At 33.9% G+C, this 27,541-nt stretch overlaps 1 protein-coding gene across 5 annotated transcripts; it reads left to right on the top strand.

The window, feature by feature from the left end:
• Positions 1 to 1,740: 1,740 nt before the first annotated feature.
• On the top strand, positions 1,741 to 25,589 carry LOC130820315 (zinc finger BED domain-containing protein RICESLEEPER 2-like). 5 transcript variants are annotated; one of them, XR_009045154.1, is made up of 4 exons: positions 1,818 to 2,170; positions 2,266 to 2,391; positions 23,238 to 23,469; positions 25,329 to 25,589. XR_009045154.1 is itself a non-coding variant. In XM_057685638.1 (3 exons), exon 3 carries the CDS (start codon positions 24,042 to 24,044, stop codon positions 24,882 to 24,884), a length of 843 nt encoding a protein of 280 aa, XP_057541621.1. In that variant the 5' UTR covers positions 1,741 to 2,170; positions 2,266 to 2,391; positions 23,238 to 24,041; the 3' UTR covers positions 24,885 to 25,589. The 5 variants fall into 4 exon arrangements, 4 of the variants coding, with proteins under 4 accessions (XP_057541621.1, XP_057541623.1, XP_057541622.1 ...); XM_057685638.1 differs by having other exon boundaries at positions 1,741 to 2,170; positions 23,238 to 25,589; XM_057685639.1 differs by having other exon boundaries at positions 1,818 to 2,153; positions 23,238 to 25,589.
• Positions 25,590 to 27,541: the final 1,952 nt, after the last annotated feature.

Genomic DNA, 27,541 nt, shown 5'->3' with positions numbered 1-27,541 from the left:
TATCCGTAACAAATCTACCGGAGTAATCTACGTTGTCTCTTAAGTTTTCAAAGTCCTGCAAATTTGAAATATGAAACAAACCATACATTAAGTCATTAGAAAATTATACATACAAACATTAATAATAAAAACATTCAATACTAAATAAAAATTATAAATTACTTTAATAATTAATATTAAAATATTAGTAATACAAATTAATATTAATTAAAAATTATAATTTACTTAAATAATGAATATTAAAATAATAACAATACAAAAAATATAATAAAATAATTGTAACAATAATAAGACAAATTAATATTAAATAATAAGAAAATAATAATGATAACATATAATTATAAATTATTTAAATAAATAATAACAAAATAATAGTAATGTTAATAATATAAATTACTTACATTAGTAATAATAATAATAATAATAATAATAATAATAATAATAATAATAATAATAATAATAATAATAATAATAATAATAATAATAATAATAATAATAATAATAATAATAATAATAATACTAAAAAAGAAAATTTATTTTAAAAAAATAATAATAATATTTACAATAACAATAATAATAATAATAATAATAAGAATATAAATAAAATTAATAATAATTATTTATTAAAAAAAAAAATAGATGATAATCGCACGAAAACCGCGAGCCAACCGCGGCTCAGTCGCACAACCGCGGGCCAGCCGCGGTTTTCCTGCGATTTTTTATTTTATTTTATTTTTATTTATTTATTTATTTATTAAAATTTAAAATAATACGATTCGAATAAAAATTAACTCGATTAATTGTTTGCGGAATGAATTTATTAGTTTTTGCTCCAAAAATTTTATATTATAATTTTGTTTTTTAAGTGTGATAAAGGAGTTATTTAGTGAGATTAGAGTACATGTAAGAAATTATCTGGAGTAATCTACGTTGTCTCCTAAGTTTTCAAAGTGCTGCAAATTTGAAATATGAAACAAACCATACATTAAGTCATTAAAAAATTATATATACAAACATTAATAATAAAAACATTCAATACTAAATAAAAATTATAAATTACTTTAATAATTAATATTAAAATATTAGTAATACAAATTAATATTAATTAAAAATTATAATTTACTTAAATAACGAATATTAAAATAATAACAATACAAAAAATATAATAAAATAATTGTAACAATAATAAAACAAATTAATATTAAATAATAAGAAAATAATAATAATAATAACATATAATTATAAATTATTTTAAAAAATAATAACAAAATAATAGTAATGTTAATAATATAAATTACTTACATTAATAATAATAATAATAATAATAACAATGATAATAATACTAATAATAATAATAATAATAATAATAATAAAAATAATAATAATAATAATAATAATAATAATAATAATAATAATAATAATAATAATAATAATAATAATAATAATAATAATAATAATAATAATAATAATAATAATAACAATAACAATAATAATAATAAGAATAATAATATAAATAAAATTATTCGTAAGGGAGTTATTTAGTGAGATTAGAGTACATGTAAGAAATTTTAACTTCAGTGACAAATTCGTAATTTTTTAAAGTCTAAGAACAAATTCGCAATTTCATCGGAAAGTGACAATAAAATGAAAAGGGGTGGCAATGTTTAATAAGTCGGTCAATAAATGCACAAGGCTCCCACAATAATTGACATCCATATCAAATAGAAGTATTTTGTGTAAATTTTTTTTTTCAATTTATTTAATAATCTCAATAAAAGTAAAAGTCTTCAATTTATTATTCCCGTTGTTTAAAATCATAACATTGGAAAGTGCAAATCCAGTTTCATTTTCTCCAACAAAGACAAAACTAGCCGTTACACCCTCCATTTTATCTCCCCACCACCATTACTCTACTCTAGTCTCTATCTGTTGGAAGTTTCATTCTCAGCTATCTTTCTCTCTGTAGATATCTCCCTTTCTCTCTCTGTCTCTGTGCACCTTTAATTTTAAGCAGTATCAGGATTAGGGTTTGTCAATGGCGAATTTAGCTTCTCCGCAGAACCCGATTAGTCCCAATTCAGATAAGCGTTTCTGGAACACTTTACATAAAAGGGTTGAATCGATTCTTGAAACTCGAAAAACTGATCTATCATGTTCGATTTCCTCTACGGTATCTTAATTATTGTTGTGGAGATTTTGTTTTTTAGTTTATCCGATTTTTTGATTTTTCATTCAATTAATGATTGTTTATTGATTATGGAATAGAATTGTGGAGGACTGAATCCTAGAGGTAAGAAATTGAAGGAGGATTCTATGCTTTTGATCAGAGGTTTTGATTCAGTTGCTTCTTCATTATCTACGCTTACAGCCAATCTGGAAAATGCCCTTCAGGTACCTTTTTTAGATCGTCCATTACTTTATTTCAGATTTTCTGAGTTTTTTCTTTTATTAATCGTTACACTTTATAATTTTGGGATGAAATTTACGTGTGTTTGAAATTTGTTCAGCTCGCATTTCTGATTATATGTTGGCAATGTCAATATGTCCGACCAAATTAACATTAATCATCTCATATTCTGAAAATCGGCTAAAATAAGATAATAAGATAATGTAAGTTTCATTTTATTTTTTTCCCACCAATAACAATCAACAAAAACCATTAAAGGCACCTCAGGTGAGACCGAGAATTAATGGAGCGTTAAAGAGATCAATTCTACCCATCTCACGTGAGGAAGGATATGTCAAACGAGTTTGCTATGTTTGAAATTGGGAATTTAACTGTGGATGAGTATTATTAGAAATTTATAGAATTTTTGAAGTTTTGCCTCGAGGACGTCCCGACTAAAACAATGAAAATGCAATGCTTCGAACTGGGTTTAACGTACGAGATTCAAAAACACATTGAGACCGATAGGTACGATACTTTAGACCAATTATATAAGAGGGCAGCCTAGATAGGAAATGTTATTAGGAAGGAGCAGGAGGAGTTGGCCCATAGTGGGGACAAGAGGAGGGAACCTATGTTCCAGAAAGCAGAGAGCGGGAGTAATCATGCACAAAACCACTTTAAGAAACACAAAACCTATGGGGGTTATCAAGAAAAAATGTACCAGCCAGGACAGTCAAGTAAAGGTGGGAGAGGTTCGACATCTGAGGCCAGGGTACAGAAACCTCTGTATGATCGCAATGGAAAGGAAAGAATTTATAACTGTAGGAGATGCCAGAAAAATCATCCAGAGAGAAATTGTCGGGGAGCATTAGTGGACTGTTCATACTGTGGTAAATCGGGTCATGTATGAGTGCTATGCTCGATTAGCACAACAGGAGCCTCAAGGGGGGAATCACTAAGGTTTTCCACAACAACGCTTCGATGATGGTCGGAGTGGCAATGACACGGGAAGTGGAAATCAAAACGGTGGTGGTTTTGGTAGAAACCCTGGGGGTGTCTCCAATCTAAGGTTTCAGAGAAATCATTCCGGAATTCAGCAACCTCAAGGGAATGCTAGGAATGAGAACTTTCCTGGACAACAAGGTAGTCAAGGAGGCGCTACCCCAGTTTTTCAAAATAATGTCAGATTATCAGCAGTTAACGCTAGGGAAGCAGCACAAGTGTCCGATGTGGTCACAGGTACTTTTTGCATCAATTCAAAGTCTGTTAAAGTTCTTTTTGATTCTAGTGCATCGTACTCGTTTATTTCTAAGTCTAGAATTAAAGACTTAGGATTGAAAAATCCCGAGAAAACATCTTTCTCAGTCGTTATTCCTTTCGGAGAGACCTTTCATTGTAGTATGTTATTTCGTGGGGTGTCGGTCAATATAGGAATGACAAAATTCTCGAGTGATTTGTTTTCTTTGGAAATGGAAGGTCTAGATGTAATCCTTGGGATTGATTGGTTGGGTAGATATAAGGCAGTGATAGATTGTGAGGGACAATCCGTAACGCTAAGCGGACCCCGAGGAGAGAAAGTTAAATATAGGAAGTTTTCCAAGGGACCCAAGGGAAAAATCGTGTCGTCCTTAGAAGCAAGGAAGCTAATCAAGCAGGGACAGCCGTGGTTTTTGTGTAGTATAAGTAAGGTGGAGGTGCGGAAGGTTCGAATTGATGATATTCCTGTAGTTCGTGACTTTAAGGATGTATTTCCAGAAGAGCTTCTAGGGATGCCACCGAAAAGAGACGTGGATTTTTCAATCGATTTGGTGCCTGGGACAGGGCCAATTTCAAAAGCCCCTTATCGTATGGCTCTAAAGGAAATGGAAAAATTGAAGGTGCAATTAGAGGAGTTGTTAGAAAAGGGTTATATAAGACCTAGCGTCTCTCCCTGGAGAGCCCCGGTATTATTTGTGAGGAAAAAGGATGGAACGATGCGTCTCTGTATTGATTACAGAGAACTCAATAAAGTCACTATTAAGAATAAATATCCGTTACCACGGATTGATTTACGGTTAGGGTATCACCACGGATCTTTTTGATCAGTTGCAAGGGGCAACAGTCTATTCTAAGATTGATTTACGGTCAGGGTATCACCAGTTGCGCATTAAGGAGGAGGATATTAATAAGTCAGCTTTTCGAACCAGATATGAACATTTTGAATTCACTGTAATGCCTTTTGGATTAACCAATGCACCCGCTGCATTTATGGGGTTGATGAATAGAGTTTTGATGCATATCTTGATAAGTGTGTAGTGGTGTTTATTGATGATATGTTGGTATATTCTAAGAGTCGTGAAGAGCGTCAAGAACATTTAAGGGTAGTCTTACAAATTCTTCGAGAAAATGAATTATATGCTAAGTTTTCGAAGTGCGAATTCTGATTGGAACAGGTGGCTTTCTAGGTCACCTTGTTTCTAAAGAGGGGATCTCTGTTGATCCGGCAAAGATAGAAGCAGTCCGAGACTAGGCTACACTCCGAAATGTTACGGATATTCGAAGTTTCTTGGGTTTGGCAGGTACTATCGTCATTTTGTAAAGGATTTTTCTCGTGTAGCTCGTCCGCTAACATCCTTGATGAAGAAGGAGAAGAACTTCGAATGGACCGAGGAATGTGAGAAGGCATTTTAGTTGTTGAAGGAGAAGTTAACTACAGCTCCAGTGTTGACCTTACCTGATCCATCTTTGGAATATTCCGTCTACAGTGATGCTTTCAAACATGGATTAGGTTGTGTTTTAATGCAAGATATGAAAGTAGTGGCGTATGCTTCGCGTCAGCTGAAGACTCATGAGGAATTATCCAACATATGACTTGGAATTAGTGGCTATGGTTTTTGCATTAAAAATCTGGCGTCATTATCTCTATGGTGTCAAATGCAAGATCTTCACGGGCCGTAAAAGTTTGCAATTTTTGTTCACTCAATCCGAGTTGAATTTGCGCCAACGACGTTGGTTAGAACTTATCAGTGATTATGACTTGGAGATTGCTTATCATGAAGGCCGTGCGGATGTAGTCGCTGATGCTTTGAGCAGAAAATCGAGGCACTCAGTCTCAGCATTAATAACCTTTGAGGAGTTGTGTAAGGAGTTTGAGAGAATGAACTTAGAGATAATCCAAGAAGGGGAGTTGGAAGCCAAGTTGAGTGCATTGTCTATTCAACCTACTTTTTTCGAAGAGATTATGGCTAAGCAACTGGAAGACCCCAAGTTCATTAAACTTCGGGAGCAGATCAGTGAAGGGAGAGCTGAAGGTTTTACAATTCATGAGGATGGTAGTCTTCGTTTTAAAAGACGGTGGTGTGTACCGGATAGGTGTGACTCTTTGAAGGAGAAATTATTGAACGAAGCTCATAATTCTAGATACTCAGTTCATCCTGGTGGAGACAAGATGTAACAAGATTTAAATTCCATGTTTTGGTGGTCAGGTATGAAAAAGAATATAGCAGAATTTGTTGCTAAGAGCTTAACGTGTCAAAAGGTCAAGAGTGAGCATAAGAGACCTGCTGGATTATTACAACCTCTAGAAATTCCGGTATGAAAGTGGGACGACATTTCCATGGACTTTATGTTGGGTTTGCCACGAACAAGAGCCGGTAATGATACTCTTTGGGTTATCGTGGACAGACTTACTAAGTCGGCAAGGTTTATTCCAATGAATTGTAAGTGAGATATGGAACAACTTGCTCGTGCTTATATACGTGATTCGTTATCATGGAATACCTCGTACTATTGTTTCCGATCGGGATACTCGATATTTGTCACATTTCTGGAAATCACTACAACAAGCGTTGGGGACCACCCTTCTTCATAGTACGTCCTTCCACCCAATGACCGATGGTCAGACGGAACGTGTCAATCAAATACTGGAGGACATGTTGAGAGCGATAGCCATAGAATGGCAAGGTTCATGGGATGAACATTTGGATCTGGTAGAGTTCTCTTATAATAACAGTTACCAAGCTACGATTAAAATGGCTCCGTTTGAAGCACTTTATGGTCGTAAGTGCCGTAGTCCTGTATGCTGGGATGATTTTACTGAATCTGTCACCTTAGGACCTGATATGCTTGTTCAAATGACTGAACAAGTAAAGTTAATTCGCGAGAAAATGAAAGCAGCCCAAGATAGACAAAAATCGTAAGTCGATCTCCGACGTCGGCCTGATGAATTTAAAGTGGGTGACAAGGTTCTACTTCGTGTGTCTCCAATGAAAGGAGTAGTTCGCTTTGGTGCTCGTGGAAAGTTAAGCCCACGTATCATAGGTCCTTATGACATTGTGGAGAAAGTAGGGAAGTTAGCCTATCGGTTAGCATTGCCTAATGCTCTGGGTAAAGTGAACGACGTTTTTCACATTTCTCAGTTGAAACGTTACGTCGCAGCCTCTTCTCATGTATTAAATCCAGAGCCGTTAGAACTTGATGAGAGCCTAACCTATGAGGAACAACGTATCCGGATATTGGATAAGAAGGTCCGTAGTACTCGTCGGAAGGATATCACCATGGTTAAAGTATTATGGTCCAATCACCGCTCACAAGAGGCAACCTGGGAGACGGAAGACTCCAGCCAGAGCAGTATCCTCACCTTTTCTCTCAGGTTAGTGAGTTACGGGAACGTAACTTCGTTAAGGGGTAGAAGGCGATAGGATTTTCGCGCGATTCATATTTTGGGTTGCTTTGTGTATGTGTGTATAGTGATTAACTTCGTTTTACTTGTTTTGTGGTTATGTGTTATGATAAGTGTGGTTTTGGGGTCAAAACCTTTTTAAGGGGGGTAGTTTGTAACACCCCGATATTTTTCCGATATTTTTTTCCCCGATATATTTAATAGTTTACTAGTAATATTATTTCTATATATATATTTTATTTATTATTGGGCTTGGTCATGAAATTTGCAATCCTTTTTGGCAATTAGAATTATTTGGGCCCAAACTTTTCCTTAACCCATCTTTTGTGTTCAAAAAATAATAATAATAAAAAATAAAAAAATAAAAAAGAAAATAGGAGGGAAGGTGGCCGGTCCTATGGGACTCTTAGTGGAGATTGTACTCCCTTAGAGTAATGAAGGATCAAGGCATTAATCTCATATAATTAACCCTTCTTAATTTCTTAATCATTTTCATTTTGACATCCTTTCATTTCTAAAGTTTCCAAGGATGAAAAAAAAAACATATCCTCTCAAAATTCCTCCTAATCCATATTTCTAACTCCATTACCATTCATCATTTGGTGTTTCCCTTTACAATTGTAAGTGTAATTCTTAATCTATGTTGATTCTTAAGTTTTAATTCAAAATTCTATGATTATTATATGTGTTATCTTATATAATTCATGTTTAATTTATGAATTTAAAATTTCATGTATGATTTTGAGATGTATTTTTCTATCTAAATTGATGAAGAATGTTTCTTTTTAGAGTTTTTAGATATACATATATGTGAAGAATAGGATTGGTTTGTGTGATGGGTGATTTTTAAATTTATATATAAATATGAATGTTCATGTAAAAAAAATGTGTGTTTTTTTTTATATTTGGTGGAAAAGTTAGTTATTGTATTGGCTAGTATGAGAAATTTATAATTTTGCTAGAGAAAAAAATATACAAACATGTATAAAGAAATTATTGTTGAACAATGAATTTAATCTCAAAGATGGTTCATAAGAATTATATAAATTTGGTCATTGATATTTAATAGGCAAATATACCATTTGGAATTCATTTGTTGATGAATTTTGGTAAATCCCGTTGTAACGGACAATTCTTTTCTAAATATAGGTTTATAATAATATAATAGTAAGTAATGCTAAGCGTAAGTCTATCCAACCGTGATTATTGCAAAAAAGAAACAAAACAAAACAGAATTTTCAAAAAAAAAAAGAAAGAAAACTTAAATCATTAAAATATAATTTTACGTATTACATCTCTCTTTAATACATAATTATCGTTCATAATATAAACTACATACATATTATATGCTAATCTCACATAAACAATACAATAGCTTCTTAATAACTTCATGTAAAGTTACCTGCAGCATCTACTCCCGAAATATGGGAACAGCCGATGGAAATCGGTCAGCTTTAAAAAAAATCGAGTATAAAAACTTACCGCAAATATACAAGTATTGATAGTATATGCACGACAATAAGTAATAAGCAAAAATAAGTGCATCCAAATAAATAATATGCAGGGTATCTTATGTATTATAGGGTATTCATTTTTATATTAGATTTACTTAAATATATTAAACTTCTGGTCCTTCTGCTTGAGTACCAGGGCGTGGAATCCGATTACTTATTTAATGAATGCAACACATATGATCTTTGTTTGATATATGTAAGGGTAGGGGTGAAAGTTCGGTCTACGGTTTGGACTTTCATTAAAACCAAATCGAACCATATTTTATTCGGTCTCCATATTTTCAGACCAACACCAAACCAAATTAGTTTCTAGACCGAACCGAACCGAATCGCATTTTATATGTTTAGACCGAATCCAAACCGCCAGACCGATTTAGGCCGAATTTTTTTTTTGGGCCGAATAACTATTTAAACTACAATTACAATAGTTAAGACAATAGCAAATCATACAAGATTAATAATAATAGAAATAATGTCTTACAAAGTCATTCAAAATAACAAATCTTGCAAAATAATAAACAAAGTCTTGTAAAATACAAAAAAAGCCTTCCAAATCACTAAACAAACTAACAAAGCCATCATACCATATGCATTAATCATCAATTTCAACTGTCTCTGGAATCATCCCATCCTTTTCATCAACAATTGACATCTTCATCAACTCTACAAGTTATGAAAAACAAACAATTACAATTTATATGTGATATATTGAAACTAAATTAATAAATAAATAAAATTTACCTTCTTCAATGTGCTCTACTTCTTCCATGTGTTCTTCAAAAAACACCGGGATAGGAGATGAACGTAACCAATCTTGAGAACAAACAAGACTTTGAACCGTCGTAGGAGCAAGGGAACTCCTAAACACATCAAGAACCCTCCCACTTGTGCTAAATGCACTCTCCGATGCCACAGTAGATACGGGGACCGCTAGTACATCACGTGCTATCTTTCCCGTAATAGGAAACCTACTACAATTAAACTTCCACCAACCTAAAATATCAAAGTTCTCACAATCTTCTTCGGTATCTTCATCTAAATATTTCTCCAACTCAAGTTTCAATTCATCCTCTTTCTCATATTTCTGTTTCTTCCACTTGTTTTTCAACATCTCTGTTGGAATATGAAGAGATGATCAAAAGCAACAAGAGGGGGTGAATTGTTGTGTATTGAGTTGTACTACGTTTTTGCTCTAACTTGCGAAATTTTAGCAAACAAAATAAAACTTAAACTTAAGAAGCAAGAAATAAAAAGAGACAAAGATTTTACGTGGAAACCTTCTTGGCCTAATAAGAAGGAAAAACCACGACCCCCCGGGACTTCAAAAATTCTCACTATGTTTTAGGCAATTAAATACAATTACATAAAACAATGTTTGCTTCACTTGAAGCTTCTCTACTCTAGGCCTAATTCTCTTTCTCTACTTTCTCCCTTTCTCTTGCTCTTCTCACGTTTCTCTTCTCTTATTCCCTTAGACTTCCCACAAGTCTAATTACAACAAATCACTCAATAACCCTTACAAGGCCAATTCTCAAGAGGATTACAATTAAAATAATTACTTAAGAAAAATATAATAAGTTGATTGGCATGTAAAAACTGAAAATATTTTTCTTAATTTGATCTCCCTTTTATGGACACTCTTAAATATCTTTTGGTTCGAGCAAAGTTCCTTCTATTTATAGAGGGAACAGCCAGCAGTTACCATAAGCATAACGTCCACTATCTCACACATACCTCCACTACCCCAAGTTCTCAAAACAAAAGGTGGTGGAATTAAGAAAGTGTCCGGCTGTTATTTGCTCAAAGAAAAACCAGTTTCCTTAATGCTAAAAATAGCATAGGAGTTAAAAACATAAGATCCTAAAAAATAGGAGATCTACATCTAATTAAGAAAAAGTCTTTAGGCTATTTTTAGAAAACCTAAAAATAGATTTGCCAACCAATTTATCAATAATTAAGAAATTAAATTAATTCTAAACCATTACATCAACTTAAAAACAGAAAATAATTAATTCGCAATTTTTCAGTCGATGTTATTCTCCAGACCTGCTACGTAGGAACAACGTATTGTCTCCAGCTTCAACTTCAGTCAGAATATTCATTTTAGGAACAGTAGACTGTACGTCTACTTTGAACATTATAACACTTATCTAACATCTTGGACATATTAAGACATGTACATCTTCCACGAACCAAGTCATAGACTTCATCAACGATTTCAACAAAATCGGATATATACCTACAAAACAATCTCTAAAAATATGTTTGTTTATTTAAAAGTGAAGTCATCATCAAAACCTTAAGAGGCCAACAATCTCAATTTTTTTTTTGTGAGGCAACACAAGCATTATCATCTTTACTAGTAGCTGAAATTTCTTCTTTATGAACATCATTAGAGTGTGAAGCTCTATACTCCTCAAATAAAAGAAACAAAGCTTCCTTCACCTTTTTTGCAAGTGAATTCCCAACACTTGAACCATAAACCTCAACTAACATCCACTCAACATACTCAAGTTTATAACGGGGATCAAGTACCACAGCAACAAAAATCAACAAATTAATTTTTTCAGGATCACCCCAATATTTATCATACTTATCCTTCATTACACTAGCCATTAGAGACATTGCTATATCATCAGAATCAATTAAATCTTTCAAAAGAGCAGAAATATTCACAAGTTCGTGAAAAAATATTTTTGCAGTCACATATAAAGAGCCAGAAACACGCAAAGTAAGATCGTAAAAGCTTTCTAGAAACTGACAAAACCTTTTAACATTATCGCAATCAGCAATTTCAGGTTTACCCTTTCCCTCTCTATCCTTTAACTCACTAGCATAATAGGGATCCTCTTCACAATACCTCTCAAATACATCCTCAAGAACAAGTGCAGCCTCTAACATGAGATAGGTGGAATTCCACCTTGTACAAACATCAAGACATAACAACTTTTTAGTTATAATCTTAGCAGCTACAATACACTTTTTAAACTTTAACAACCTTGCAGGAGATTGTTTGATAAACCTCACTGCTTGCCTAATACGCACAACAGAATTATCCACGTGTTTCATTCCATCACTAACAACCAAATTTATGATATGAGCAACACAACGCATATGAAGAAAACGACACTTAAGAATTCCAGTTTTCCAAGCATTGATTTTTTTTCTGCATATACCCTATAGCCACGTCATTTAAACTAGCATTGTCAACAGTTTTGCAAAAAATTTTCTCAAGATCCCATTCAATTAAACATTTCTCAATTGCCCTACCAATTTCATCACCCTTATGACTAGAGACAGGAATAAAGTTCAATATTTTTTTTTGTAATTTCCAATCATTATCTATGAAATGAGCAGTTAAGACCATATAATTAGTATGTTGCACAGAAGTCCATGAATCAGTGGTTAAAGATACTCTAGAGTTACAACTCTTTAAAAATGATTTTAACTTTTTTGCTACAATAATCCTAGATGGTACATGAAACCTAGGCTCCATTAGACTACAAAAATACTTAAATCCTTGGCCTTCAACAAACTTAAAAGGCAACTCATCAACAATTATCATATATGACAAACCTTTTCTAAGCTTTCCTGCATCAAACTTATGAACAACTAAGCCACTAGAAGCACCCCCAGTTTCTTTAGCAACTTGAAATGAAAGCAAACTTTGTTTAGACTTAGAGTCTTTAGTTACATTGTAAGGATACTTACGACACTTTGAAATGTGTGCCCACAAAGTGCTTGTTCCATTCCTCTTACTATTGTATTTGTATTGAATTGCACAGTATTTGCATTTGGCTTGCAGTCCAGATTCTCTTTCAATCTTTAAGAAGTGATCCCATACGCCGGAACGATCCTTCATCCGCTTTCGAACAGTGCCAATGGTTGCTTTAGAGGCCGTTGAGGTCTCTGTTCTAGCAGTATCAATTTCTGGGTTTGACATCTTGAAAAAGAACAATAGAACATATATTAAATCGAACCCTAAACACTTAAAAACATAGATTAATCACAAAATTAAATCGAACAAGCAAAAATGGAAGAACACGGAAAACAAAGATTAAACACAAAAAACAAAGATTAAACACAAAAAACCCTAAATCGAACCCTAAACGAACACATTAAACCCAGAAAATTAAACACAAAATCAAATCGAACAAAAAAAAAATGGAAGAAGACTAAAACCCAGAAAAACAGTAAACCCAGAAAAACAGTAAACAAGCAAAAATGGAAGAACACTAACCCTAAATCGAAGAAAGATTAAACACAAAAAACAAAGATTAAACACAAAAAACCCTAAATCGAACCCTAAATGAACACATTAAACCCAGAAAATTAAACACAAAATCAAGTCGAACAAAAAAAAAATGGAAGAAGACTAAACCCAGAAAAACAGTAAACCCAGAAAAACAGTAAACAAGCAAAAATGGAAGAACACGAACCCTAAATCGAACAAAGATTAAACACAAAAAACAAAGATTAAACACAAAAAAGCCTAAATTGAACCCTAAACGAACACATTAAAACCAGAAAATTAAACACAATTAAATCGAACAAAAAAAATGGAAGAAGACTTACTTGGACGGTTGGACCGGCTGGAGAGGAGTGGTGTACTGGCGTGAGGCGTCGACGTCGGCTGCCGGCAGGCTTAGGTTTAGGGTTTTCAGGAATTTAGAATTTAGAGAGAGAATGAAAAAAAGGGGACGGCGGGAGGGAGACTGGGACTCTGGGAGAGAATGGAAAAAAGGTGAGTGTTGGTAAGGGTTTTTGTTTTAGGTTTTAAAATTACGGTCGTACCCTTAATATTTCGGTGTTCGGTCTAGTAATGCAGTTTTCGGTTTTTAAAAATTCCAAACCTAATCCAAACCTAATTATTTCGATTTTGAAATTTACAAACCTAATCCAAACCAAATTTAAAAAATCACAAAACCATATTTGTTATTCGGTTTGGTCTGGTTTGGTTTGCGGTTTTAATCCGAATAAGTTTCACCCCTATGTAAGGGCCTGTTAGGGTGAGGTAAACCAAAACCCCTAACTTAGTGGGAGTCGTCACTCCTCCTGTACAATGTTGCTCGAGCCACAGGTCAGGTTAAACAACTTTACTGTGTTCGCCATATTTTACGTGCCGGAAAACACGTCCTACATTTTTTACATGCCGGAAGCATGGTTCGACATTTCCTTACTATCAAGCCTTTTTATTATCATGTTACTGTTTTCATATAAATGCAACATTACAATAACATACAATAGCAATAAATTTATAACAACTTGCATATAAATAATCATTTATTAATAAACTAAATCAAAACTAAAAATGGGTCTTTAGTATTTATTTATAGATAAATTTTCAATTAAGCTTTATTAATTTCTTAATAATCAATTTCTTAAATGTCTATTTATAATAAATGATAAAATTAATAAATACTAAAAATGTCTTTAAAAAAACATATTGGGTTTATCATAGATCTTAGCCCATTTATCCAAATTTTTAGAAAATAAAATTCTATTTTATTTAATTAATTTCTTAATAGCTTATTTTTAGATTTAATACATAAATAATTAATTCCCTTAAGATCAAAATCGACACGAACTATTTTAAAATAAATAATTTATTAAATGAGTTGGCATATAATCTTATTCACCAAAATAAATTAATTTTTTAATTTTTATTTTTCTTTTTTTTTTTTTGCCTACAATAACAATTTAGATTATTAATTTATTTCTTTAAAATTTAAATATCATAAAATTTTACAAAAATAATTTAAATGAAATGAAAATACAGTAACACTAAAATAAATTATTTTTTTTTCCAGAAATAATTATTTTTAACCCAAATTTATGAATTTACTTATTTTATGCGTTTTTTTTAGCAAAAATTAATAATAATATTTATACTTCACTATAATTCACGAAATTAATACACAACGAATAATTGTTTAAAAATATTAATATTTACTATTTTAGTTAAAATTATTTTGGTTTATGCGATTTTGGGCAATTTAAATGAATAATGCATATAAAATAATATACAACGAATTAATTCACCAAAATTTCCAGAAATATTAATTTATATATATTAAACACATATAAAATTTATGTAAATAAATATATGTAAGAATTTATACCTTTAATAATTTCACTATTAATTAAATTCCTTTGTTGTAGAATTTTTAGCCACAATATTAGCTTCCTCCCCTTGAATTTCTATAATTAACACTAAATACTATTATTAGAAAATTTTTGAGAATTTTTAGGAATTATTCTAGGGTTTTTAGAATTTTTTTCTTTAGGAATTTGCCTTTTATGAATAAATTTTCTGAAATTCTTTTTTTTTCTCTACCTATTTTTCCCACGGCATGCTTTTGGATATATATAGGCTAAGGATGCTAAGGATTTTTATTATTTTATTTTTTCCTTCATGTGCAAGCAAATATAATTACTCCAAGATTTTTTTTATCCTTGGGATAAGTCTTAATTAAATTGTTTTGGCATAGCCCACTTCTTAGATTTTTACATTTATTATTATTATTATTATTATTATTATTATTATTATTATTATTATTATTATTATTATTTTATATATTTTTATTTTTAATCATAATTTAATATAGGAAATAAAAAGATTAAGTTATTGTAGGTAATTTAGCTAGACTTAATATTTAGATAATTTATTTTAAGAGAAATAAATTATATATAAAAGAAAATCAAGGACTTAAAAACGATTGGAATAAAATTTCAAAACGACATTAAAAAGAAAATAATAAAACGAAACGATTATTGAATTTGTCAAAATATTTAAGATTAAGAAAAAGGGTCTGTTACAACTCTTTCCCCCTTAACATAGTTTTGTCCTGAAACTTGAACCTAAATGAACAACTGGGTATAGCGTTCTCTCATATCAGTTTCGCTTTCCCAGGTTGCTTCTTCGACATGATGGTTCGACCATAGCACTTTAACTTGAGGTATTCTTTTATTCCTCAATTCTTTCACTTGACGATCCAAAATTCTAATTGGTCTTTCTTCGTAAGCTAGGTTTTCATCAATTTGGAGGGATTCGTGAACTAATACATGTGATGGATCGTGGGTATACTTTCTCAACTGAGAAACATGGAATACATTATGAACTCTAGCTAAACCCGGGGGTAAAGCTAGTTCGTATGCCACTTCCCCTACTCTTTTAAAAATTTCAAAAGGTCCGATAAATTTAGGGCTTAACTTCCCTTTTATCCCAAAGCGTTATCACCTTCATCAAATTGTAAAGGTTTGCGACGAATGTCTGCATAACTCTTCTGTCTACTTTGTGCTGCCTTCATGTTCTCTTGTACCACCCTCAAACTATCAATAGAGTCTTGAATAAAATCTGGTCCTTCAGGCACATTTCGGTCCATCTAATCCCAACACAACGGCACTCGACATTTTCTTCCGTATAAGGCTTCGTTTGGTGCCATCTTGATGCTGGTTTGATAGCTATTGTCGTACGAAAACTCTATCAAAGGCAATTTCTGCTCCCATGAACCACCAAATTCAAGAATACAACATCTCAAAAGATCCTCTAATGTCTGGATGGTTCTTTCGGTTTGGCCATCAGTAGCCGGATGAAATGCGGTACTTAAACATAGCTTCAATCCGAATGCTTCTTGCAACTTTCCCCAAATGACAAAAATTTTGGGTATCTGCCAAACACAATTGTTCTCGGTACTCCATGTAACCTTATAATTTCTGGAACATAAGCATCAGCCAATTGTTTTACTAACCATATTCCCTTCATTGGCAGGAATCTTGCAACTTTGGTCAATCTATCAACTATTACCCAAATTGTGTCATTTCCTCGTTGCGTTCTTGTTAATCTAACTACAAAATCCATGGATATGGAATCTCATTTCTATTCAGGAATTTCTAGTGGTTGAAGTAGTCCTGAACTCTTCTGCCTTTCAAATTTTCACCTTCTGGCAAATCAAACACCGAGATATAAATTCAGCTACATCTTTTCTCATACCTTTCCACCAAAATAATTTCCTTAATTCTTCAATCATCTTATCTCTACCAGGGTGTAAGTGAAACATTCCTTGGTGTCCTTCTTTCAAAATCTCTTCTTTCAACTCAGTGTTGTCTGGTATACACAATCTCCCGTTCATTCTTAGTTCACCTTTCTCACCCACTTCGAACGGTTCTGTCTCTTTTCTTTGAACTCGAATGATTAATTCGATTATCTCAGGATCTTCTTGTTGTGCTTCTATAATTCTTTCGAACAAAGTCGGTTGTATAGTCATTGCTTCCAAATACTCAATAATTGATAGTGATGAAAAGTTTCGAGATCTAACTTCTGAATTTCTCGATATAGTTCCCAAGGTACCGTCATTATAGCATTTACAGATATTCTCGGCCTTCTACTCAATGCATCTGCCACTTTGTTTGCTTTTCCAGGATGATAATTTATGTCAACTTCAAAGTCTTTAATGATTTCTAGCCACCGCCTTTGTCGCATATTCAGCTCCTTCTGAGTGAAGACATATTTTAAATTTTTATGATCAGTGAAGATCTTGCATGGTACTCCATAGAGATAATGTCTCCATAACTTCAGGGCAAAAATTACGGCTGCTAGTTCAATGTCGTGTACTGGATAATTCAGCTCGTGTGGTCTTAATTGCCTTGACGCATAAGCTACTACTTTGCCTTCTTGCATTAGCACACATCCCAGACCTTCCTTCGATGCATCACAATATACTTCAAATGCTTTCCCACAGTCGGGCATGATCAACACAGGTGCAGTCGTAAATCTCCTCTTAAGCTCTTCTAGTGATTTACTCTGCTTCTCGCCCCACTGAAATCGAACTCCCTTTTTAAGCAACTCAAACAACGGTCGGGCAATTTTAGAAAATTTTTCCACAAACTTCCTGTAATAGCCTGCTAAGCCTAAGAAACTTCTTACTTCAATAACACTCTTTGGATTCGGCCATTCCATTACTGCCCTAATCTTTTCAGGGTCAACAGAAATTCCATCCTTCGAAACAACGTGCCCTAAGAAAGATATCTTTTCTAACCAAAATTCACAATTACTAAACTTTCCATAAAGTTTCTCCTTTCTCAATTTCTCCAAAACTATCCTTAAGTGCTTCTCATGTTGCTCTTCATTCTTCGAATACACCAATATATCATCAATAAACACAACTACAAACTTATCCAGGTAAGGGTTGAAGTATCTTTGCATGAGATCCATGAATGCTGCTGGAGCATTCGTTAGACCAAATGGCATTACTAGAAATTCATAGTGCCCGTATCTGGTTCTAAATGCAGTGTTAGGAATATCTTCTTCAAAGATCCTTAATTGATTATAACCAGACCTCAAATCTATCTTCGAAAAGACCCTTGCTCCCCCAACTGATCAAAAAGGTCGTCTATCCTTGGCAAAGGATAACGATTCTTGATGGTAATCTTATTGATCTCCCTATAACCAATGCATAGCCTCATACTCCCATCTTTCTTTCTGACAAAGAGAACCGGAGCTCCCCATGGTGAAACACTAGGTCGAGTGAAACCTTTTTTTCAGCAATTCATCTAGCTATTTCTTCAGCTCAACCAATTCAGCTGGAGCAAAACGGTAAGGGGTTTTAGAAATAGGGGTGATATCAGGAATAAGGTTAATATGGAAGTCTACTTCTCTTTTTGGAGGTATACCGGGTAATTCTTCAGGAAACACATCAGAATATTCTTGAACGATAGGGTTTTCTTGCAAACTAGGTTTAGGTTTCATTTCTTCAGTAGTAACAAAACATAAGAACCCTTCATCTCCTTGTCGTATCTAGGGGTGAAACTTATTCGGATTAAACCGCAAACCAAACCAGACCAAACCGAATAACAAATATGGCTTGGTGATTTTTTAAATTTGGTTTGGATTAGGTTTGTAAATTTAAAAACCAAAATAATTAGGTTTGGATTATAGGGATGGTCATGGTTCCAGGACCCTATTGGACCCGCCCTTTTTTAAGGGTCTGGGTCTTAATTTTTTAGACCCATCGGATCCAGGTCCGGGTCTGGATCCAAAAAAATTTGACGGGTCCGGGTCCGGGTCCGGAGGTGAAGACCCGGACCCGGACCCTAAACTTTTAAATTTTTTTTATTTTTTTTATTTTTATTTTTGTTAAAATTTTGATGATATTTGCACATTTGTTGTACATGTAAAATACTTTGATTGCTCGCCGAGATTAACGTTTAATTACAGTGTTTATTGTTTAATTCTAATGGTTTTGGAAATTATTGAGGCGGCAATATTCTAATTTTGGTTTGTTTTTAGGTACTGAAATAATTTGATTGCGCATTGAGTTAAAGTTTCAATTATGATGTTTATTGTTTAATTCTAATGGTTTTGGAAGTTTATGGAGTGTGATACTAATTATGGACTTGTTTCTGGGTACTGAAATGAATTTTTAAATTGGTGTATCGATTGATAACTTTCTGTGACAAGTGTTTGTAATACGATAATAAGTTGCTTACAAAAATATAAAAAGACTCGAAAAAGGTTCAATTTTGTCAAATCAAAGAGGCTTTGTATAAGACCCATTAAGGACCCTAGACCCTGTTAGATCCGTAGGGTCCGGGTCTGGGTCTGAAAATTTTGGACCCTTAGGGTCCGGATCCGGGTCTGGATCCAAAAAAAATAAAAGAGTCCGGGTCCGGGTCTGGCCAGACCCGCCCTATGACCATCCCTATTGGATTAGGTTTGGAATTTTTAAAAACCGAAAACCGCATTACTAGACCGAACACCGAAATATTATGGGTAAGACCGTAATTTTAAAACCTAAAACAAAAACCCTTACCAACACTCACCTTTTTTCCATTCTCTCCCAGAGTCCCAGTCTCCCTCCCGCCGTCCCCTTTTTTTCATTCTCTCTCTAAATTCTAAATTCCTGAAAACCCTAAGCCTAAGCCCGCCGGCAGTCGACGTCGACGCCTCACGCCAGTACGCCACTACTCTCCAGCCGGTCCAACCGTCCAAGTAAGTCTTCTTCCATTTTTTTTTTGTTCGATTTAATTTTGTGTTTAATTTTCTGGTTTTAATGTGTTCGTTTAGGGTTCGATTTAGGCTTTTTGTGTTTAATATTTTTTTTTGTGTTTAATCTTTGTTTTTTGTGTTTAATCTTTGTTCGATTTAGGGTTCGTGTTCTTCCATTTTTGCTTGTTTACTGTTTTTCTGGGTTTAGTCTTCTTCCATTTTTTTTTGTTCGATTTGATTTTGTGTTTAATTTTCTGGGTTTAATGTGTTCGTTTAGGGTTTGATTTAGGGTTTTTTGTGTTTAATCTTTGTTCGATTTAGGGTTCGTGTTCTTCCGTTTTTGCTTGTTTACTGTTTTTCTGGGTTTAGTCTTCTTCCATTTTTTTTTTGTTCGATTTGATTTTGTGTTTAATTTTCTGGGTTTAATGTGTTCGTTTAGGGTTCGATTTAGGGTTTTTTGTGTTTAATCTTTGTTTTTTGTGTTTAATCTTTGTTTTCCGTGTTCTTCCATTTTTGCTTGTTGATTTAATTTTTTTGTGATTAATCTATTGAAAGCGCAAGCCTCATAGAGGTTCAACAAAGAAAAACAAATGAAAAATATAATGCAAAATGAGAACACAAGTGTTTATGAGGTATCTTGAATACCTTCCCCTCAAATGTAGTTTATTATAATGAATTCAACAATTACAAGTATAATAAACTCTTCCTTGTCTTGAGAACAATCTCTCAAGACCACAAATACTAAAGCAAAGTAAGAACACTCTCAAGTTTCTAACAATGCAATAGCCCTCTCAACAATATGTGTATTTGTGGTGTTTTGTTACTATGGGTGATGAATCTTATTTATAGGCAAAGTATTCATCACCCTTAGTATTCCCTCATAAATCACCATAAACTCACAATTAACATCCTAATTAACTATGACAATTAACCATAGTAATAAACATCACAATAAACATTACATTAAACCAAGAAGTAATGCTCTTATTCAATGTCTACACAGGAATTCTGACCAAAACAGAATCCAATGTAGTCTTCTGATCTTCCGCTCGACCCGAGCCACTACCTCGCTCGGTCGAGCGAGCTTCCAGAGAAGCTACTGACCTGTTCTGCACACTTCCGTCGACATATTGCTCGACCGAGCCACTCCTGCTCGACCGGTCGAGCCACTCTTTGCTCGACCGAGCGTCTGGTCGAGCTGCTCCCAGTTTGTTCCTCTTCTTGTTGCTTTGTTCAAACAACTCTCATCAACCGTTCCAAACCTTAAACCACCCATATTCGACACATCTTTATCGACCCTCTCTAAAGTACAAGACAAAGCATGTTCGACTATATGTTTAAAGTGAACGTCATTACTAAGATTATTGGCACTTGCTTTAACAATCTCCCCCTCAAGTCCAATACTCTTATCATCTGCAAAAGTAACTCTCCTTGACCCAAACACACCATCATCAATACCTTTGTGGCCTAGGCTACCACAATTAACTTGTAACTCATACAAGTTCTCATGACTCCTTACTCCCTTCATGAGCACCATGCTCCCTCTAATGACTTTCAAAACCCCTCCACTTGCTTTGAAAGTGCATCCTTTACTCTCAAGTCTACCTAATGAAATAAGGTTCCTCTCAAACTTAGGTACATACCTTACATCACCAAGTCTTCTCTTGACACCTCAATGAGTCTCAATAATAACCTCACCAATACCTTCTACTTTCACCTTTTCATCATTTGGTAAAGTAACAAGGCCATTATCCCCATAACTAAGCTTAGTAAATTTTTCTTTCTCACAATAAATGTGGAATGAGCAACCGGAGTCTATTACCCATTCCTTACTATGAACCACTCCCCCATCAACTAGTAGAGCCCCATAGTCATCATCATCTTCAACAAAGCCTAGAGTGGCATTTTCGCTACTCTCACTCTCATTCCTTCCATTATCCCTTAAGTTTCTCATTCTCTTAAGGTCTTCCTTTAATTCCTTACACATCATTTGTATGTGCCCCTTTTTCTTACAATAGTAACACTCTTTGTTACTAAGGTCACCCCTCCCTTGAGACTTACCCCTTCCTTGATATCCCTTTTCTTTGGTTCTTCCCCTATTAGAACCTTCACTAAACAAGCCCTCCCCAACATCCTTCTTTTCTTCCCCCTCTCTTCTCACCATGAACCTATCATTCTCTCTCAACGCCGCCAATGCTTGATCAAGAGTGATAGAATCCCTACCTATGAGCAATGTTTGGACTATGTTTCTATAGTTCTTGGGAAGTGAAGCCAAAAGTAGTAAAGCTTGTTCTTCATCGGACAACTTTTCATCGGCATTTAACAATTGGCACACCAACTTGTTAAACGTGTTAATGTGGTCTTGCATTGTTGTATCTTCATCCTTCATGAGTTGATACAACTCCCACCTCAAGCAAAGTTTATTAGTAAGGGATTTGGAAGCATACACCGCTTGTAATTTTTCCAACAACTCACCAGGATCGGTCTCTTTCAAGTAGTGATACTTGATTTCGGGTGCAATGGCAAGCCGGATTGTGCTTACCGCCTTCTTTCTCATTTGTGTCCATCTTGCTGCTTCTACATTATTTGGTTTCTCCTTCAATAATAGCGCATCATCGATGCCTTGCTGCACCAAAAAATCTTCCACCGAACTCTTCCATATGGAAATCATTGATTCTTCCATCAAACAATTGAATAGAGAAACTTTTCCCATCAGTCATTGTGTCTTTCTTGTTCTTTTAACCTCACTTTCACACTCCAAATAGCCCAAGAAGCACTCCCGCTCTGATACCAATTGAAAGCGCAAGCCTCAAAGAGGTTCAACAAAGAAAAACAAATGAAAAATATAATGCAAAATGAGAACACAAGTGTTTATGAGGTATCTTGAATACCTCCCCCTCAAATGTAGTTTATTATAATGAATTCAACAATTACAAGTATAATAAACTCTTCCTTGTCTTGAGAACAATCTCTCAAGACCACAAATACTAAAGCAAAGTAAGAACACTCTCAAGTTTCTAACAATGCAATAGCCCTCTCAACAATATGTGTGTTTGTGGTGTTTTGTTACTATGGGTGATGAATCCTATTTATAGGCAAAGTATTCATCACCCTTAGTATTCCCTCATAAATCACCATAAACTCACAATTAACATCCTAATTAATTAAGACAATTAACCATAGCAATAAACATCACAATAAACATTACATTAAACCAAGAAGTAATGCTCTTATTCAATGTCTACACAGGAATTCTGACCAAAACAAAATCCAATGTAGTCTTCTGATCTTCCGCTCGACCCGAGCCACTACCTCGCTCGGTCGAGCGAGCTTCCAGAGAAGCTACTGACCTGTTCTGCACACTTTGCTCGACATATTGCTCGACCGAGCCACTCCTGCTCGACCGGTCGAGCCACTCTTTGCTCGACCGAGCGTCTGGTCGAGCTGCTCCCAGTTTGTTCCTCTTCTTGTTGCTTTGTTCAAACAACTCTCATCAACCGTTCCAAACCTTAAACCACCCATATTCGACAAATCTTTATCGACCCTCTCTAAAGTACAAGACAAAGCATGTTCGACTATATGTTTAAAGTGAACGTCATCACTAAGATTATTGGCACTTGCTTTAACATCTATGTTTTTAAGTGTTTAGGGTTCGATTTAATATATGTTCTATTGTTCTTTTTCAAGATATCAAACCCAGAAATTGATACTGCTGGAACAGAGACCTCAACGGCCTCTAAAGCAACCATTGGCACTGTTCGAAAGCGGATGAAGGATCGTTCCGGCGTATGGGATCACTTCTTAAAGATTGAAACAGAATCTGGACTGCAAGCTAAATGCAAATAGTGTGCAATTCAATACAAATACAATATTAAGAGGAATGGAACAAGCACTTTGTGGGCACACATTTCAAAGTGTCGTAAGTATCCTTACAATGTTCCTAAAGACTCTAAGTCTAAACAAAGTTTGCTTTCATTTCAAGTTGCTAAAGAAACTTGGGGTGCTTCTAGTGGCTTAATTGTTCATAAGTTTGATGCAGGAAAGCTTAGAAAAGGTTTGTCATATATGATAATTGTTGATGAGTTGCCTTTTAAGTTTGTTGAAGGCCAAGGATTTAAGTATTTTTGTAGTCTAATGGAGCCTAGGTTTCATGTACCATCTAGGATTACTGTAGCAAAAGATTGTTATGAAACATACTTAACTGAAAAAAGAAAGTTAAAATCATTTTTAAAGAGTTGTAACTGTAGAGTATCTTTAACCACTGCTTCATGGACTTCTGTGCAACATACTAATTATATGGTCTTAACTGCTCATTTCATAGATAATGATTGGAAATTACAAAAAAAAATATTGAACTTTATTCCTGTCTCTAGTCATAAGGGTGATGAAATTGGTAAGGAAATTGAGAAATGTTTAATTGAATGATATCTTGAGAAAATTTTTTGCATAACTGTTGACAATACTAGTTCAAATGACGTGGCTTTAGGGTATATGCAGAAAAAAATCAATGCTTGGAAAACTGGAATTATTAAGTGTCGTTTTCTTCATATGCGTTGTGTTGCTCATATCATAAATTTGGTTGTTAGTGATGGAATGAAACACGTGGATAATTTTGTTGTGCGTGTTAGGCAAGCAGTGAGGTTTATCAAACAATCTCCTGCAAGGTTGTTAAAGTTTAAAAAGTGTATTGTAGCTGCTAAGATTATAACTAAAAAGTTGTTATGTCTTGATGTTTGTACAAGGTGGAATTCCACCTATCTCATGTTAGAGGCTGCACTTGTTCTTGAGGATGTATTTGAGAGGTATTGTGAAGAAGACCCCTATTATGCTAGTGAGTTAAAGGATAGAGAGGGAAAGGGTAAACCTGAAATTGCTGATTGGGATAATGTTAAAAGGTTTTGTCAGTTTCTAGAAAGCTTTTACGATCTTACTTTGCGTGTTTCTGGCTCTTTATATGTGACTGCAAACATATTTTTTCACGAACTTGTGAATATTTCTACTCTTTTGAAAGATTTAATTGATTCTGATGATATAGCAATGTCTCTAATGGCTAGCGTAATGAAGGATAAGTATGATAAATATTGGGGTGATCCTGAAAAAATTAATTTGTTGATTTTTGTTGCTGTGGTACTTGATCCCCGTTATAAACTTGAGTATGTTGAGTGGATGTTAGTTGAGGTTTATGGTTCAAGTGTTGGGAATTCACTTGCAAAAAAGGTGAAGGAAGTTTTGTTTCTTTTATTTGAGGAGTATAGAGCTTCACACTCTAATGATGTTCAAAAAGAAGAAATTTCAGCTACTAGTAAAGATGATAATGCTTGTGTTGCCTCATAAAAAAAAATTGAGATATTGAAAAACAAGTGGAAGAAACAGAAATATGAGAAAGAGGGTGAATTGAAACTTGAGTTGGAGAAATATTTAGATGAAGATACCGAAGAAGATTGTGAGAACTTTGATATTTTAGGTTGGTGGAAGTTTAATTGTAGTAGGTTTCCTATTACGGGAAAGATAGCACGTGATGTACTAGCGGTCCTCGTATCTACTGTGGCATCGGAGAGTGCATTTAGCACAAGTGGGAGGGTTCTTGATGTGTTTAGGAGTTCCCTTGCTCCTACGACGGTTCAAAGTCTTGTTTGTTCTCAAGATTGGTTACGTTCATCTCCTATCCCGGTGTTTTTCGAAGAACACATGGAAGAAGTAGAGCACATTGAAGAAGGTAAATTTTAGTTTCAATATATCACATATAAATTGTAATTGTTTGTTTTTCATAACTTGTAGAGTTGATGAAGATGTCAATTGTTGATGAAAAGGATGGGATGATTCCAGAGACAGTTGAAATTGATGATTAATGCATATGATATGATGGCTTTGTTAGTTTGTTTAGTGATTTGGAAGGCTTTTTTTTGTAGTTTACAAGACTTTGTTTATTATTTTGCAAGATTTGTTATTTTGAATGACTTTGTAAGACATTATTTCTATTATTATTAATCTTGTATGATTTGCTATTGTCTTAACTATTGTAATTGTAGTTTAAATAGTTATTCGGCCCAAAAAAAAATTCGGCCTAATTCAATCTGGCGGTTTGGATACGGTCTAAACATATAAAATGCGGTTTGGTTCGGTTCGGTCTAGAAACTAATTTGGTTTGGTGTTGGTCTGAAAATATGGAGACCGAATAAAATATGGTTCGATTTGGTTTTGATGAAAGTCCAAACCGTAGACCGAACTTTCACCCCTACCCTTACATATATCAAACAAAGATCATATGTGTTGCATTCATTAAATAAGTAATCGGATTCCACGCCCTAACACTCAAGCAGACTACCCCCCTTAAAAATATATCGGGGAAAAAAATATCGGGAAAATATCGGGGTGTTACAGACTACCCCCCTTAAAAAGGTTTTGACCCCAAAACCACACTTATCATAACACATAACCACTAAACAAGTAAAACAAAGTTAATCACTATACACACATACACAAAGCAACCCAAAACATGAATCGCGCGAAAATCCTATCGCCTTCTACCCCTTAACGAAGTTACGTCCCTCACAGTCACTGATACACGAATTCCCTCTCCCAGTTTCCCTTCCCTCTCAATTCACTCTCTTGTTCTCCTCTCAACTCTCTTTCACTTTAACCCTAAAAACTCTACACAACACTTTCTCCAGCTCCACTATCGCCGCTGCACTCCCGCACCACGCCGTCGCCGCCGACTGCTCCTCCTGTCCTCCATCAGACCATCACAGACGAACACTGCCGCACTCTCTTTTGATTTTATTTAAGGTATTTTCACTCTTTATCCTAAATCCTAATATTAATCTTGTTCTTATCTGTAATCTTAGTGTTAGTCTTAAATTCTTAATCTTAATTTCTTGTGAATTCAAATTTGTTAATGTTGAAATTGGGTTTAAAAAACCTGAAATTGGGTTTAAAAAACCTGGAATTTGGTTTAAGAATTCTATTTGTGAATTCAAATTGTTTCTAAGCTATTGAAAATTTGAACCAACATTTGAAAATGTTGAAATTTTAGTAATAATTTTGTTAGAATGTAGTTTCTTGATTTTTTTTTTGTTTATGTTGTTTGAGTGATTGAAAATTTGTTAATGTTAAATTGTTAATGTGTTTATAATTTGAATTTTGAAAAGTTGAAATGTTGTTCTTGATTTTTTTGTATATCCTCTTTGAATATTTGTTAATTGTTATTTGTTAATGTTAAATTGTTAATGTGTTTGTAATTTGAATTTTGACTTTGAAAATCTAGAAGATTCTATTTGTCTTGACAACTTTCTCTTGATGAGCCCGAGTTGGAAACTACTTTTGTAGTAGCGGAGGATGATAATGGATGTCATATGGATGATGTGTGATGATCAAACTTAAATTTACCTATTTATTTGGTTTTCTTTGATTTGGTTTGTATAACTATTTTTAAATACTCATGTTGTTTATTTGGTACTTATTTGCATTTTATGTGAGTTTTATGTTTTTAAAGTGTTTATTTACAAATATCAAATGAAAGATTATAAAATTATCTTTAATTTGATATATTTATTATATTACCATTTTCGTGTCCCCGTGTCCGCCATTTTTAAGTTGGCGTTTTCCCGTACCCATGTCGTGTCCGTGTCCGTGTCCGTATTCGTTTTAGTGCAACCTAGATTAAAATAAATTTACGTTAATGCGTTTATTTATTTACATCAACGCTTTTTACATTAAATTTAATTTAATTCATATTACATCAATGCTTTTATTAGTTTACAACATTAGTATACATATTGAATTTCATCTACAATTTCTATAGTAATGACGTACACAATAGTATAACTATGGACTATCGCATCGGCCCAACTATGTAATTCATCTAAGGAATCAATTTCACTATCCGTAACAAATCTACCGGAGTAATTTACGTTGTCTTCTAAGTTTTCAAAGTCCTACAAATTTGAAATATGAAACAAACCATACATTAAGTCATCAAAATATTATATATA

Source organism: Amaranthus tricolor, chromosome 8 (assembly GCF_026212465.1).
Source record: "Amaranthus tricolor cultivar Red isolate AtriRed21 chromosome 8, ASM2621246v1, whole genome shotgun sequence".
Classification (NCBI taxonomy): Eukaryota; Viridiplantae; Streptophyta; class Magnoliopsida; order Caryophyllales; family Amaranthaceae; genus Amaranthus; species Amaranthus tricolor.
Note: the sequence above shows the minus strand (reverse complement) of the source record. Positions and strands in the feature narration are given on the sequence as shown.